The sequence below is a fragment of the Aspergillus steynii genome, assembly GCF_002849105.1.
Source record: "Aspergillus steynii IBT 23096 chromosome Unknown P170scaffold_7, whole genome shotgun sequence".
Classification (NCBI taxonomy): Eukaryota; Fungi; Ascomycota; class Eurotiomycetes; order Eurotiales; family Aspergillaceae; genus Aspergillus; species Aspergillus steynii.
Genome location: NW_020194404.1, coordinates 1,743,882 through 1,758,391, shown reverse-complemented (window position 1 = coordinate 1,758,391; position 14,510 = coordinate 1,743,882). Strand labels below are relative to the sequence as shown.

The window sequence follows — 14,510 nt, the reverse complement described above, 5'->3', positions numbered from 1 at the left end:
CAAAACTCCCAGGTGAAAAACCAAGGGGAGGAATGCAAGTTGAAAGGGGGCTTCGACGAAGGTGGGAAGCGGGGTTTTCTTTCTCTCTGGTTGGAATGGGTGAGGGATTCTTCATCGTCATCGGTTGAACCGACACGGCCATGTCAAAAGTGCGACAGACCGCGAGGGAAACACACTCTGCCGGACGTCGAGCCGAAGAGAGAAAAAGCAGCAGAAAGCGATCAGCGAAACGAGAGCAAGAAAGAGGGAAAGAGACGAGCGAGATGGTCGCGTTGAGGGAGAAGCGGGGAAAAGCCGCCGCCGGTTGACCGCAAACCGCGTCCCGTTCCCGGCGTTCCTTTTGCTTTCTCTCTCTCGCTCGCTCGTCCTCTCCTCCTCTCTTTTCTGCTCCCCACCCTCTCTCTCGCTCTCCCTCAATCTCCAGACTATGTAGCCCTCGCTCTCGCCGTGGGCTTCCCGACGCAGTTTTTGGATCGTATATGTCTTTGCTCTCAATTGCCGCGGAATCCTACACTGCCTTTTCTCTCTCTTTTCTCCTCCCCCTCTTGTGTCCCTTGTACCAGTCGCTGTCGAATCCCAGCTCTCCACCCGCGTGCGACAGCTTGCCCACGGCTAGCTTTTGTTCGTCTGCGTCGTGAGCTGGATCGGCTCTCCTCTATATTTATTGTTTTATAAAATTTTCTCCTCTCTCCCTTTCCCTCTATATCCTCTTTTCTTTTGTTTTTGTCGGATTCCTCTATATCCTTAGCTACCCGCATCGATCATGACTCCTCGTCGCTCCTCTCGTGCTCGCACCTCCCAACCCTCGCCCGCCGTTTTTCAACACACAAATTCGTCTAGTTCCTCCAACTCCTTGACTCGAGAAAGGAGCACTAGGTCGAACCACAAAATCCCTTCTCCCAACCGGTCTCAGTCCATCGACGATGCAGATGAGGGCTCCAAGAATGACTTCCCACAAACGCGCCAGCGCCAGCGCACCAGAGGCGAGGAGGACAATGGTATAAACGGTGATGGCGAGGAGGAAGAACCGGAAGAAGACGACGAAGAAGAGGTGACTCGGTGCCTTTGTGGTCAGCAGGAATATCCGGGTCTGCCCCCTTCTCGTCGAGAGGCTCTCGGTCGCAACGGGGTTCATGGCAGACTCAAGGATGAGTCGACTCTGAACTTGTCCGCAGATTCGTCGGACCTGATGTCCGATGAGATTGGCAGCATGTTCATCCAGTGTGATTCCTGCAAAGTTTGGCAGCACGGTGGCTGCGTGGGCATTATGGATGAAGCGATGAGCCCCGACGAATATTTCTGTGAGGAGTGTCGGAAAGACCTCCACAGAATTAAAAACGAACCCAATGGGTAAGTTTGAATATTACCCCTACCTCTGGTTCCAGAGACTTCTTCAGAGATGTCGCTCGTTGCATTCGAAGGAAGAAAAAAAATTCGATTTTTTTTTCCCTGGATTGTTTTCTCTTGGGGTTATTCGACTGCGTGTCTTCCAGACCTGGAAAACCAGTGCAATACTCTGCTGCCGCTCTTTTCCTTGCGATTTCTTTTTTCCCGATACCTTTTTTTTTTTACTTCTTCCTACCTGTCAACGCCATTGACTTGCCCCTTGTGACAATTTTGCTTACAATCATGCAGACAACATTCATCCACATACCTCCCTGTTGTACCCCCCTCGACGGCAGCATCATCTCGGGAATCCTCACGAGATAATGCGAAGCGCTCCAAGGATCCAAAATCTCGCGGGAGCGACTCAGCCGCCAATCCTAAACGTCGCTCGACCATGAACAGCCGTGACGCTGCATATGACGAAGAGGAGCTGATCCGCCGTGCAATCGAGGAGAGCAAGGAAGACACTAGTCCAGCTGCGGAAGATGCAGCCGTTCGGAGGCCTAAACGGAGTCGCAGTGATAGCGAAGCGTAAGTAGACCAACCCCTCGGACAAGATTGCGGGAGAAATTTGCGGAGATGGCCGAGAATTGCCGCTAACGGTGCGCGTATAGTCAAAAGCAGGCCCCAAAACGACAGCGTACAAGCTCCCCTTCCCCCGGGGCCACCTCGAAGCAGAGCATTCCCGGTTCCCAACCTGCCTCGGACGATGAGAAAACAAAGGCAGTCACAAATGGGGTCCGAAGGCAAAGGGCTGCATCTCGAAGTCAACGTGACAAGGAGACAAAAGATGCCGAAGAGCCCGAGGCGGAAAATCCGGAGACGACAACTCGACGGAAAGGGAAGACCGATAAAAGGAAAGGCGACGGTATGTTTATGAGAATCTTATTGCGTCATAATCGGTTGGAAGTCAACGCTAACGAGGACACAAGGGACCGATTCCGACCACGAACCGGGGTCACCAACCAAGCCGCCTGCGAACGACCCTGCGCCTCCGCAGCCCAGTCCAGAGCCGCCCGCCCCTGTTCAAGAACCTGCGCCTCCGCGTCCCTCCACCCGCAAATCCGGTCGACCGCCTGCACGCCGAACTCGAGTGGGACGTAATCAATATACCAGAGACCGCGACGTCCATACCAATGGGGGCGATTCGAGCATTATGGCAAACTCTCCGCGGCGCGGCCAGTCGCATGACACAGGCGGGGATTCGCCGAGAGTGGGCGGCGCAAATGGGGCGCATATAAACGGGGGAGAGACGGGAAAACCCAGTCGGCCTCGCTACGTGAATCAGCGGACGACTTTGAATGAAATGAAGAGACGGGTTGCGGCAATACTGGAATTTATATCACGAATGCAAGTGGAAATGGCTGTCGCCGGCGAGAGTTCCACCACGCCACCCGGTAACGGGGAACGACCCAATGGCATCATCTTGAAGGCCGTGGGCGATCAACTCGAAAATGTGCTGCTATCGACAGCAAGTGAGGGCGAGTCCGCTACCGGCACCGCCGACAGTGACGCTGGCGTCGGGCAACCTGCGGAGAAAGATTTCAAGGATCTTACTAGTGTTGAGATGATGGATGTTCTCACACGGCATTTGTTAAAATGGCAACAGGAGTACGGTAAATTTGGAGAACGGTGACCTCACCGTCCGGATTGTTCTCCTCTTGTGACTCCTCTTTATCGCCTCCATTTCCGAGATTTATCTATACCTTCTTCCTGGGCAGCCTCATCCCATAGCGGGAGGGGCTTTTGATACGCACGATACCCTGTTTGTCTCTTCTCTTCACAATGTGGATATGTATAATATGGCTACTGGAGCAGCATCTTGAACCGGATCCGGTCGTGGCGTTTTTACATGAGTTCTTATGGCAACCGGCCTTCTGATTTTTTCTTCGGATGATCTTTTCTTCTCATATTGATCCGGCATGCCGGCGTTATATCCAATCTCTTGCCTTCCTTCTTTTCTCGCTTGGTGTGATCAGGAGTATATTGATCAAGAACTTGCATGGCTCTGGCTCTCTGTTTGAATTTGTTTCTTTATCTTCTTTGTTTCTATATTTATAGGTAGTCATGGCTCTTCTCATGCAGATTATCATTATTATCTCCTGTCTGATCTTGCCGTTTTGGTCTTAAACATATATGGCGTTGAGGGCTCCATTGTTGCGGGATCTTCCAATGCGTTTGATCTCTCAATAAACACGACTTGCTCCTTCCTCTCTAGGTACCAACCCAACGCTCCTTCCCCCGAATAAATGATATCATCGGTTCTGCTGCAGAAAAGGAAGGTGCGGGGTCAGCCCTGGAGCCCTCACGTGTCCGCCCGAAGAGGCAAGCACCTCGCTGGAGGATCGGATCCCTGACAGAAGGCTGGCTCTCTCTCTTCTCTTCTCTTCCAATCACACTCGATCAATTGTGCTTTGTATGCGTGCCCCAATGTGGTCGATGTCTTGGCCTGCGGGGTATTCCTCCGATTCACTCTAATTGAAGATCCTCGGCAGTACGTCAGATCATCGATGCTTTGTAAGTTGCCTTCAATGGTTTATCGCAGTCATCCCTACCAGTTACAGGAGACTGATCATGGAAGAAACAGATTACGATCAGGAATCAGCCAGCCACCAGGGTGCCCTCCATATCGCGAACATCATCTAGTTTTCCCCTCTTTCTGAGCTACGCTGCATATTATCCTCCTGACCCGGGGAAGCAAAGCCGGGATTCCGAGCGAAGGCAATTATCCTGACTTCTGTGACAAGCTTGCTTGTTCTCCACAGCTGTACCACTGCCTCACCTTTATCAGATCATGGATCGAAGCAAAACGCGAGTGCTCTTACGGTTCTGGATGCCACCAATGTACTCCGTAATAGTTGGCCAAATCAAGTCATTTTACTGACGATGAGTCACGTTTATGCAGTCTCCAGATCATTCATGGCCATTGATGTTTGGTGATCGACATGCCGTTCCTGGCCTGCTTTTTCTCTTATTTAGAATATCAGCCTGTACTGGAGACAACATCATCGACCACGAAGGTCGAATCCCCCCCCTTTAGGCCTCTTCCTCTGTTGGCGATAGGGCACAAGAATCTGATATGAATGCGATCTTTGCAGCGCGGTGAGCTACCTGCCTTTATTCCACGGACTTCACCGCGCTTTGAAAGAAGAACGTTCTTGGTTTAGACCTCGAATGCTACTTCTTGTGTTCTCTACTTCCAGATCTCCAAGTGCGCGCTCGTTGAGACTATTCTCGCCGTGGTTGAATTCACTCCTGCCGCTGTCCTTGTGATAAATTTAACAATTTGTTGGACAAGATTGAGTCAGTTCCAGCATTTGAGGCATTGGAAAAAAGACACCACAGAGGCTGGTCAAACTACAAGCACTTGCTGTTTCCGCCATATTGTTGGTCCAGTACTTGCTTTTATGTGCCTAAAACTGATATTTGCTTTATGTACTCAACTTTCAACCATCTTCAACAAGTACCAGGCCGGCTGGCCCAATGGCAAGGCGCTTGACTACGAATCAAGAGATTGCAGGTTCGACCCCTGCGTCGGTCAATTCTTTTTGAATTTTTGCTGTCTTTTGCGAGAAGTATGATTGGGATATCCGATCAAAAAAGTGGTGCCGTTCCAAAATTCAACGGTGGGCCGGAAAAGGTTGGGTCTCCGCTGTCTATTGGCTGCCTGACCACCAAATGAAATCAACACCAAATCCAGCTCTGATCAAGTCCGTTGCTTTTATTTATTCTTCTTCTGACTTTTGCTTCTCTTGTCAAATTTTTCTTCGGTTTTGATTGCTTCATAAAGCCTGGTACATGTGGTTGGTGGCCCTGACTATCATTCAATCTTGCCCTTTCCATCAGACATCGACGTTATTTACACTGATATTTCCCAGATGCTTCAGGTAGGTAGGTACATGGTTTGATATACCCCCAAAATGGTCCATATCCCTTCGAGCTGATATTGACAGTCTTACTCACCATTGAAAAGACTGGTTATAGTCATTGCAGAAGGTAAACCTTCAACTTCGAGCCAGCAGAGTTGACTCCGAACACACGCTGCACAATCCAAGGCCGATATATTATTACAAGACGTTCATATCCCATTGAGATACAAGGTTTGGTCTTACAATGGCACAGGGGCACAGTAGGAAAGACAGGTCAGTCTACATAATCAGATTCCAACATTACGTTTGCTAGTTACAAGGAGAGGCCCATGATACAGATTGAAGCAAATTGAACATTTTCCAAGGCCATTCCCATCATCCATAAATCCAAGGTCAGGTACACAAAAATTCGCAGGTCGTCAAGGATCATTTGCTGCACAATAGAAGATTCGTCGCGCGGGTGGAAACAGGACTGCGGCGTGACGTCAGCTGGAATGCCACGCGGGACCATTGGGACGGGAAGATTGGGTCAGACACTTACCGATTCCCGAGGCTAAACCGTTCACGGTAAAAGATTTACAGACGGGAAGCGTGGATCACCTTGTAGTCCACGACCAGCTCGCGACCACCGTCGTTGATGACCAGGGCGCGGACGCTGCCACGGCCATCCTCGAACGCCTCACGGATGCGACGGAAGAGGTGACCCTGGGGCACGACGGGCAGACCCTGCTTGACGTCACCGGACTCGGTCATGGCGACGATGCGGCCATCGTCACGCAGGTCCAAGATGCGGTAGGTCTTGTAGACGGGGCCGAGCATGGTCTGGACCACGACGGAAGGCGAGGGGTTGGAGATGAAACTGGACTCCTCGTGCAGCTGGCGGGTGAACAGGTCGACACCCAGGTAGCGGTGCTGGCCGGTCTGGGGGGAGACGGAGATACGGATCACCTGGCAGGGACGGCCCTGGAGGATCAGGATGTCGCCAATGCGCACGAAGTGGCAGGGGATGGGCACGGACTCGGTGGAGGCGCCGCCGCCGCCACCGCCGGAGCGGGGCTCGACAATGCGCACATCCTCACGAACACCGTCCCGGAAACGAACTGGTCCGCGATCGTCAGCAGCGACGACAACATCCTCACGGTCGTGGTGATCATGATGGTCATGGTGGTGGTGATGGTCATGGTGATGGAAAGGGTGCATGATGCGGTCGGCAGCGCGTTCCACACCACGACGGAAGGAGTGGTAGTTACCGTCGTCGTCGTAGTAGCCCATCTTGCGAGCAGGGGGGTGATCAATCACAGTCTTGGTCTTGTAAACCTTGAGGTTGGTGGCAGGGGCCGGAGCGGGAGCAACGGACTCTACGTTCAGGTCGCGGCGGCTGAAGGAGTCTCCGCGGTAGGAGTCGACAGGCTGGGGCTGGAAGCCGCGGTCGTACGAGACGTTGGTCTGTTGGGGGCGGCGGGAAGATCGGTCGTAGACCTGGGACTCGGCGGTGCGGTCGTAGGCGGTACGGTCGAAAGAGTGATCAACCTGCGAACGGGAAGATCGGTCGTAAGAGACGTCGGCGGCCGGGAAGCGTTGTTCGTAAGTCTCTACGGCGGGACCCTGGGAGCGGCGGTCGTAGGCGACGTTGACGTCGTAGGTGGGGTCGGTACGACGACGATATTCACGCTCGGTGATGTCGAGCTGGGACTCAAGAGCCTTATCGTAGACTTGAGGGCGGTCTTGGAAGCGGACCGAAGGTTCACGGTAGCTAAAGGGGGGTGAGCGGGTGAGCGGCCGGGTAAGGGAAGCAAGAAGCTAGATAAAACAAAACAAACAAGGACGAGAAGTGGGTTGGGGGCCCGATGATTGGTGTGATATATGGGGAGTGGTTGGGGACGGATTGTTTTGATTTGATTTGTTTTGGTGCCACGTAATTAGTTTGGGGACTAGATCATGCTAGCCCCGGAGCAGCTGAAAAGCCACTGGCGGCAGGCGGTTTGGGGTGACACCGCTTGTTGTGCTCTCCACTGTGGGTATTTTTGGGTGCAAGAGCAACGCCCGGTGGTTTCTCCTCTTTCTTTCGGCAGAGACACAGGCTGAAAACAAAAAAACAGTAACAAAAAAAATAACAACAAAAGTACTGACCGTTCACGAGCTAGGTCAACCTCGGGATACCGAGTGGTCTCACGGCGCTCCTCGTAGACGAAGTTGTTCTGGTTCTGGCCGGCGTGGGCGTGGGCGTGCTGGTGCTGGTCGTGACCACCGTGAGTGGTACGAGTGTCGCGCTGGAAATGAAAGTCGACTTCTTCCTGTCCGTGGGCACGGGGGTCTGGAAGAGGAGCAGAGGTTCGAGTATCTTCCCGTTCGACGTGCGAAGTGCGATCGAGATTGACTTCTCCCTCTACTCTTTCAGTCTCAAGAGTAGTCTCAGGAACAGCGTCACTCCGGTACGACGACGGGAAGACACTGAAGGGGATGGGGACGCGGGCGTCAAAGTCCAGATTGGCTGTCCTTTGAGCGTCTTTTCTCGAATGCCTTTCGAACTGTTGAAGAACAACTCGAAAGGCTAGACAAGAAAAGACTTTTTACTCGGGGGAAGTCTTTCTCGTGAAGAGGTGGGGTTTGAGGGGGGAGAATGATAGATCTGATCGATCTATAATTCGGGGAATGGAATGTAAGATATATGAATTGGAATGGGGGGTGGGGGGAAATGGGATGGGATGATAAGCTTATTGAAAACAAGCTGTATCCAGGGGAATGTGGGAATGGAGGGGGATGGAGAATGGAAAGAAGAGGGATGGAGGAAGAGGAAGAAGAAGAGAGAGGAGGAAGTAGAAGAGAGGAAAGAGACGAGCAGCGGTAATAATACTTACTGCACAAACCCCGTCCGCGCGGTGTTTTGCTTTGTTTACCACGCCTTGCCTATTCGGGGGCCTCCAGCCTCTCGACCTGAAAGTCACGGGGCTGACTCGCGCTCTCCCTTCCCGAGGCTGTTGCTGCTCTCTCGTCTACGCCGTAACTACGGAGTGATCCTACTGTGTACGCATCTCGATTCGCATTCTCATTTCCCCTGGTCTAGAAACCATCCGGCGCAGTCCAAATCTGCAGACTGGAGGAAACCCCATCGATAGATATACATATCGATGGATCCCCCCTCCATTCAAATCGATGCGTTCACCGCAATCGGTGCTCCGTGCTAGCCTCCAAGGGCTGGGCTCCATTTTCCTGACCGAAGCGCCTGCAGATGAGGCTTCTTCACATGCAGATTCATGATTTGCTCAAGTTCGACCAGCGATCCCTTGACCGGCAGCCTCGATGGGTCCCTCTTCGTTTCTCCCCCTCTTCTTCCTCTTCTCCTCCCGAAACCCCCGATCGAAACGAGGTTGGCCAGCAACCTGTCCCCTCAAATCGCCATGGCAACCCGTTAGTCTCCCCGGGTCGAATCGGAAATCTGGATCCCTTGGCGTGATCAGTCTACTCAGGAGCTGAGAGCTCCAGATGATCATCGCTTGAGAATTGAGTTTTTTTGCTTTTTTCTTACGAAGCTGCCTGATTCTTTACCATTGAGTATTGACCCTTGCCGTGCCCGTGCCGGCTACACTCCGGAGTTTCCTGGCCTTTTCCGGAGACATGTCGGTCGGGGGAAATTGTCAATTTCTCCTGTTCGATCTCAATCTCTATCGGACATAATTATACGGAGTATCCTGCACACCTGAGGTCACCAAAAAAGCAAAGAAAAAAGAAAGAAAGAAAAAGAAAAACACGAGCTCTCCTCCTGCAGCTTTCCCTTTTCCCACCGGCCAAAACCGCCCAGCCATCGTGGTTCTTCGTCATTGGAGACCCTTGCGCCCCACCGGTGGTACTTGCCCTCTTTTCAGAGTCCGAGTCTGATTGCTTTGGGGCGTGCTCGATTCCGGATTCTGCGCTGATTGCTGATTGCTGATCCGCTCTCGCCTTACCAGCCACTAACCCGCCCGTGCCAGACTAACTCGCTCATGCGAGGCAGCCAAGGTGCAACGAAATTTGCCACACGATTTCGGCTCGTTCGTAAACTGGGGAATCGTGCAGACTTGCTGAGTCCAGGCCCCTCTCCCCCCGTTCCCCCGTTCCCCGTTCATTCGGGCCTTGGAAAAAAATAGGTCGGCTGGGTGGCTGGCGGAATAGGCTTCGGTTTTTTCCCTTTTTCTCATTTGAACTTGCCCTGTAGTCTAGATAGCTCGGAGAGTCCCAAGGATCCGAGTGGAGAGCTCCTAAACACCCGAGACATGGAAAGAATCCTGCCCGTCCGTGGTTTCTTCCCGTCTCACCCAACTTTTCTGGTGATTATGATGGCCGCGTCCTGCGTGCCCGATTGGTCAGGCTCCGTAGTATCAAACGTCATTTGGTTCTTCGATTGTCTGCGGTTGTCTGGTCTCCCCCTGGGACTGGTGTCTCAATCAAAAAATAAAATTCAGAATCAAATACACGAAGATGAACGAGACCTCAACCCATCTTCCAACTCCATGATCTCAACCCCTTAAGCGCCACCGAGTTAAACCCCGTATAATTAATGATGAGCCTGCCGGCGGTTGTCCAAAATCAAACATATTAAACAGTATCCATATCTCGTGAAAATCCCCCGGTTCCGTCACAATTGGCCCTGCTATCGCGGACAGCAGCTATGTTAATGGTAAAATAAAAATAAATGGTCATGAATCAGTCACAGAAAAAAAATTACAACAAATACATCGAGTATATATCGAAACAGTCAAAAGACGAAGACAGATCCGAAGTGTGGTGGGGAAAAAAGAAAGAGTGGAAGAAGAAGGCTGCATCTAGCTCCGGAGACCAAATGCTTTCCGGATCTTGGGGAATCGTTTTTTGCGAGGCGTGGAATGATTGTCTACCGTGGATTGCTGACCGTCAGCTTTGATGCCGGAGATGCCCAGAGGATTCTGGTTCTCCTTGGACACGGAGATCGCATCGTCGCCAACGGCCGTGCTGCCGTTTTGACCGGCTCCGTCGGCTGTTTGGGGTCGTTCGGAGGCATGATTGCCATTGATCAATTCTTTGGGAGGGCCTCGCAGCGGCCAGCTCTCTCCGCCGGTAGATCGGTAGGCGCCTCTCTTGAGGAGCCGGGGTGATGAAGGGGTGCCGGGGTTCGCCGTGATGGTTGTGACGATATTGCCCTGGTTCGGATCCAGGACAGGTTGCTCGCGCACCTGGTCGGCATCCAGCTGTCCCAACTTGGCGGAGCTTCCGCGTTCGGCCGAGGGCTTGGGTTTTCTAATGGTAAACCGGTGAAACAGACTAGGTCGCCGTTCGATATTGGGCCGGCGGAGGAAGTCCTCTGCCTCCTTCTCGGTCATCCCGCGGGATTTGGCAACCGCGGCGAGCGCCGGGTTCTTGGGTGAGGCGGGCTCGCTCGGTTTCCGGGCAGCTGGAGAGGCTGCCGGCCGATGTCGTTCGCCGTCCGAGCTGTCTTCCAGCTCGGTCGAGTCCCCATCATCTTTGCCCGCCCGACGGGGGATGCCGCGGACCGGGCGAAGATTGTTCATCTCTGGCTCGTCGTCGCTCGAATTCTCGTAGCGGCTTTGCCACGGACGTGCATCCTTGCTACCGTGTTCCTCGTCGGAATCAGGATACCGGGACGTGAACCGAGACCCAGGTGCTTTGGCAATCTTGGCCTTTTGCATCTTTCCCGTAGAGAAGAAGGACGGTTTCTCGCGCCGGTTCTCATTTCCTCGTAGAGTTGTGCGGAGAGCGCCGGCAGTGCCAGAACCCGACGACTGGGGCCTCATATCCGGAGGGGGCGACTTCTGTCGATTCGGGGAAGCAGTTTGCATGCGTGGAGGGGGTATCCCCCGCATAGTACGTCGCATGGTATACTGCGGACTCGCGCGAGCTGGGCGGTTGGATCGTACGAAGCTGCTGGACGAATCGCTCCCGTTTGACAGCCGCCTCTGAGGATGATGAGCACCATGGCCATTCGCTTGCTGTGCCTCCTCAGAGATGGCTTCTTTACTCTTCAGAAGGCCTCCGCCCCACGAAGCAGGCCTGGTTTTCACTGGCTTCTGCCCGGCCGCGGACGGTGTGCGGGTGTCGCCATTCTGGCGGGCCACTACATCTTGCGTTGCAGGGCCCTCGTAGGCGTCGGTCGACATGGACCGTCTGGCTGAGTTTGCCACCATCGATTCTCGTGGGACTTGTTCTTGCGTATTGCTCTTCTTCGCACTTGGCCGCGTAGGGAAAGGAGGGTAGGGGGAAGAGAATGGAAGCGGCTCTTGAGGAGAAGCAGGAGATCTTGCAGGTGGCGGAGGAGAGGAACTTCGGACAGGGGTTTCCACACGAGCGATCTGGCAGGTTTCAGGCATGTCGGACGGGGCATCAGAAGCTCGATCACCAGCTCCATCGTTTTTCGTTGACTCCCGGGTTGCGTCGACAAGTTCGTCCTGGATCGGTCCTGTGCTGCTGTCCACAATAGCATTGATAGAGCCAAAGCCAAAATTGTCGCCATCAAATCCCTCTTCGGCATCACTATAGATACTCTCGCCCGAATCGTCATCGGTGTCCTGATCCTCGACTGTATGGGCAGCAGAGTTATCAACGGCCTTCTTGCCCTTACGCCGACTCGAAGTCTTGGACTCTAGTGATGCCCTTGGAAAACCCCCTGGCACTGTGCACCAATCGAGACTAGACCTTTCCTTCTCCAGTTCAGGTGTCGCTGGTTGGACCGCGATCCCAGGCACGCCAAGGGCAGGGCTGGAGTTTGGATGATTCAAAACGTCGTCATGTGCACTAGGTGTGTCTTGGGTATGACCCTGTTCTGTCGATTCGTCCATAGATGCAGGATGACTCGGTGGATCTGGTCGGCTGCTCTTTGCAGTAGTTTCAGGGGACATAGCCAGTTCATGATGTTCGGAACTCGCCCGAGTATCATTGTGCTCGTTATTAGAAAGAATCGCTCCGATTTTATGATCATTAGAGAAAGACCAGTCCGGGGCTCCCAGATTGGGCTCCGACGAGGTCGTCGAATCGTTATCACTAAATTCATGCCGGATTGGCTCCGCGTGTTCACCGTCTCTCGCGCCGCGTATACTCCCAAACGACGGCAGGACGGGGCGCGGTCTGAGTACTTCATCGAACTCATCCGATATCGCCGTATCCCGTGGGTGAAATTTCTTTTTACCAAGTCCAAACCAATTCGATTTAGACTTGGCTTTAGAGGTACCTGGGGGTGAGTCAGGGACAACGGATTCAGGCGACGTCGGCGGGCTTGCAGCCACGCCAACAACCTCCGCCTCGTCATCGAAGCTGACCTTAGCTGCCTTCTTGCGAAACCCTTGCTTGGAACCGTCGTCAGATCCGACGGAAGTACCGTCCGAGATTTCGCTGAGTGGAGGGCCTGGTCGTAACACGACTCCAGTCCGGCCGTCGGGTGACAGCGAGCTCACCCTCGAGCTTTTCATCGCTGACTTAACGGGAGACACCGATCGAGGCGGCGGTTTGTGCAACAAATCTCCCGGGAGACCGGTCACGGACAATTGCGTGGAAAACCGGGTCGATCTGCCGGGGCTGCTGCTGGCCTGCCGCAAGGGCGACGGCTGTAGTCCACGACCAAACTCGGCGGAGCCGGTTGATTCCGGAGAACTCATGACCGAACTCTGTAGCGAGTCTCTTCCCGTGTCCGGGGTCTGGGGTATCCTGGCTACCGACGGGCCCTCTGGGGTCACCCTCCCGGTTCGCGGGGTAGGATTGATCTTCACAGGGGCACTGGCCTCCGCTTTTTCTTCGCCCTGGTAGTCCTCGCGCACGGTAGACGGCCGTTTCATCAGGGCGTGACGGGAGGGGGATGGTTTCGATTCCGGAGACGCCGGGATCGAGGCAGGGAGCGATTCCCGAACTTCTGGTTCACGGTGCTCCGTCGTGACCGACGGCGAAGAGGGAATGATGGCAGCCTGCGCTGCAGCAATAGCTGTGGTCACGGGCGGCGTACCCTTTCCGGGGCTTCCAGGGCTGGAATTCCGGGTCCTTCTCCGGGCGGACGTGTTTGCTGGCTGCGACGGGATATTCTGGGCCTTGGGGGCACTCAGTCCTGCCAAGCGGTCGGCGAGCAATGCGCCTGTCGACACATCGCGCCCATCGGAGGCTTCGGGTGGCTGAGACGGGGAGTTTGGGCGCGAGTTTATCGGGTAAGAGAAATTGATGGAACTCCCCGTCCTCTGGGCTTCAGGTACCGTATATAAGCTAGGACTCACCGTCCGCATATTTTCACGGTCCACGCTCCCTCCGCGTCCCGACGGATGCTTCACAGGGGGCGACGACCGCATGGAACCCCCAACGCTGACCGACCGTCGGGCGGGAGTGCTTCGCCCTGTATACTCCTTCGGGATTGACGGGATAGGCGGCGCGTTCTTCACCGGACCAGGGCCGGAGCTGGAGACCGGACGACGAGGGGATTGTTCCCGAAAGGTCCGCGTACTCATGGAATTCGAGCTATTGCTTCGACGAAGGCCATTGCGGCTGGAGGAGCGTAGGGTTGCGGAAGCGCTCGGCTGGGAAGAGACCGACGACTGTCGCTGGATCATGCGCTTCGTCTGGACATTCTCGACGTCGGTGGGAGGGGGCGTGAGGTTCCGCAGGGCTGTCGCAGCGGCGGCAGAGGAGAGGCTCGACGAGGAGGGTCGGGATTTGAGGAAGGCATGGCTGGCGGCGGACTGAGCGGATTGAGCGGATGACGAGGACAGTGGCTGTTGAATGAGATAGAGATTAGTATGTTAAGCGTGAACCGGGGAAGGCCAAGGGGTCTCACGGACCTGATGATGTTGCGACGAGCTCCTTCGTCGGCGGAACATGTTTATGTCGGAGGTGGACACCGTCGTCAGGCAGACACGGAGAATTTCGACACCCTCAGCAATTGATTGGAGTTGCGAATGGCTCCGACGGTGAGAAAATTATGGACAGTGATCGACCGGAGAAAAGGGATTTGTGGTGTTTGAAACTAATGGCGAGAGAAAAAGTTAAATCGAAGAGAGCGAGAGGGCGGAAAACAAGGAGGTTCGAGGGGCTGCCCAGGGAGAGCGAGTGAGAGAGAACAAGGAAAGAAAAGGAGAGGAATGCAGGACGAGGGACAAGGGAAACGAAGGAGAGAAGGAAAGGAATGAAGATGTGTTGACCGGATGAGAGTTGAAGGAGAGGAAGAAAAGAAGAAAAGAGTCCAGACCTTTTGCTTTGCGTCATGCCGGAAGTCCTCAGGAATCGCCGCCAACTGGATCAGGCATCATTGACCAG

At 54.1% G+C, this 14,510-nt stretch overlaps 3 protein-coding genes and 1 non-coding gene across 4 annotated transcripts; 2 read left to right on the top strand and 2 right to left on the bottom strand.

Annotated features, from left to right (window-relative positions):
- The first annotated feature begins 405 nt into the window (after positions 1-405).
- On the top strand, positions 406-3,458 carry P170DRAFT_390183 (putative transcriptional regulator (Cti6)). Its single transcript, XM_024845895.1, has 4 exons — positions 406-1,350; positions 1,636-1,917; positions 2,001-2,254; positions 2,319-3,458. The coding sequence occupies exons 1-4, from the start codon at positions 764-766 to the stop codon at positions 3,020-3,022; spliced, it is 1,827 nt and encodes a 608-aa protein (XP_024701197.1). The 5' UTR covers positions 406-763; the 3' UTR covers positions 3,023-3,458.
- Positions 3,459-4,855: 1,397 nt separating this feature from the next.
- P170DRAFT_t168 lies at positions 4,856-4,927 on the top strand. The gene has a single exon. It is a non-coding gene; the product is annotated as a tRNA-Arg (tRNA).
- Positions 4,928-5,515: 588 nt separating this feature from the next.
- hexA (putative Woronin body protein HexA) lies at positions 5,516-8,872 on the bottom strand (the record flags this gene model as incomplete). The annotated part of the gene is made up of 5 exons (XM_024851767.1): positions 5,516-5,727; positions 5,797-6,701; positions 6,816-7,008; positions 7,416-7,783; positions 8,816-8,872. 4 exons carry the CDS (start codon positions 8,870-8,872, stop codon positions 5,832-5,834), a joined length of 1,488 nt encoding a protein of 495 aa, XP_024701196.1. The 3' UTR covers positions 5,516-5,727; positions 5,797-5,831.
- A 773-nt stretch (positions 8,873-9,645) lies between these two features.
- P170DRAFT_414551 (uncharacterized protein) lies at positions 9,646-14,396 on the bottom strand. The gene is made up of 2 exons (XM_024847020.1): positions 14,036-14,396; positions 9,646-13,969 (listed from the first exon to the last, which is right to left on the bottom strand). The coding sequence occupies exons 1-2, from the start codon at positions 14,072-14,074 to the stop codon at positions 10,055-10,057; spliced, it is 3,954 nt and encodes a 1,317-aa protein (XP_024701195.1). The 5' UTR covers positions 14,075-14,396; the 3' UTR covers positions 9,646-10,054.
- Positions 14,397-14,510: the final 114 nt, after the last annotated feature.

Excerpts from the sequence above, each read along its gene's own strand:
- P170DRAFT_390183 (XM_024845895.1), top strand. The coding sequence starts at position 764 with ATGACTCCTCGTCGCTCCTCTCGTGCTCGCACCTCCCAACCCTCGCCC. Across the intron at positions 1,351-1,635 it reads ATTAAAAACGAACCCAATGG|ACAACATTCATCCACATACC; the intron begins GTAAGTTTGAAT and ends ACAATCATGCAG. Across the intron at positions 1,918-2,000 it reads AGTCGCAGTGATAGCGAAGC|TCAAAAGCAGGCCCCAAAAC; the intron begins GTAAGTAGACCA and ends GTGCGCGTATAG.
- P170DRAFT_414551 (XM_024847020.1), bottom strand. The coding sequence starts at position 14,074 with ATGTTCCGCCGACGAAGGAGCTCGTCGCAACATCATCAG. Across the intron at positions 13,970-14,035 it reads GCTCGTCGCAACATCATCAG|CCACTGTCCTCGTCATCCGC; the intron begins GTCCGTGAGACC and ends CTCATTCAACAG.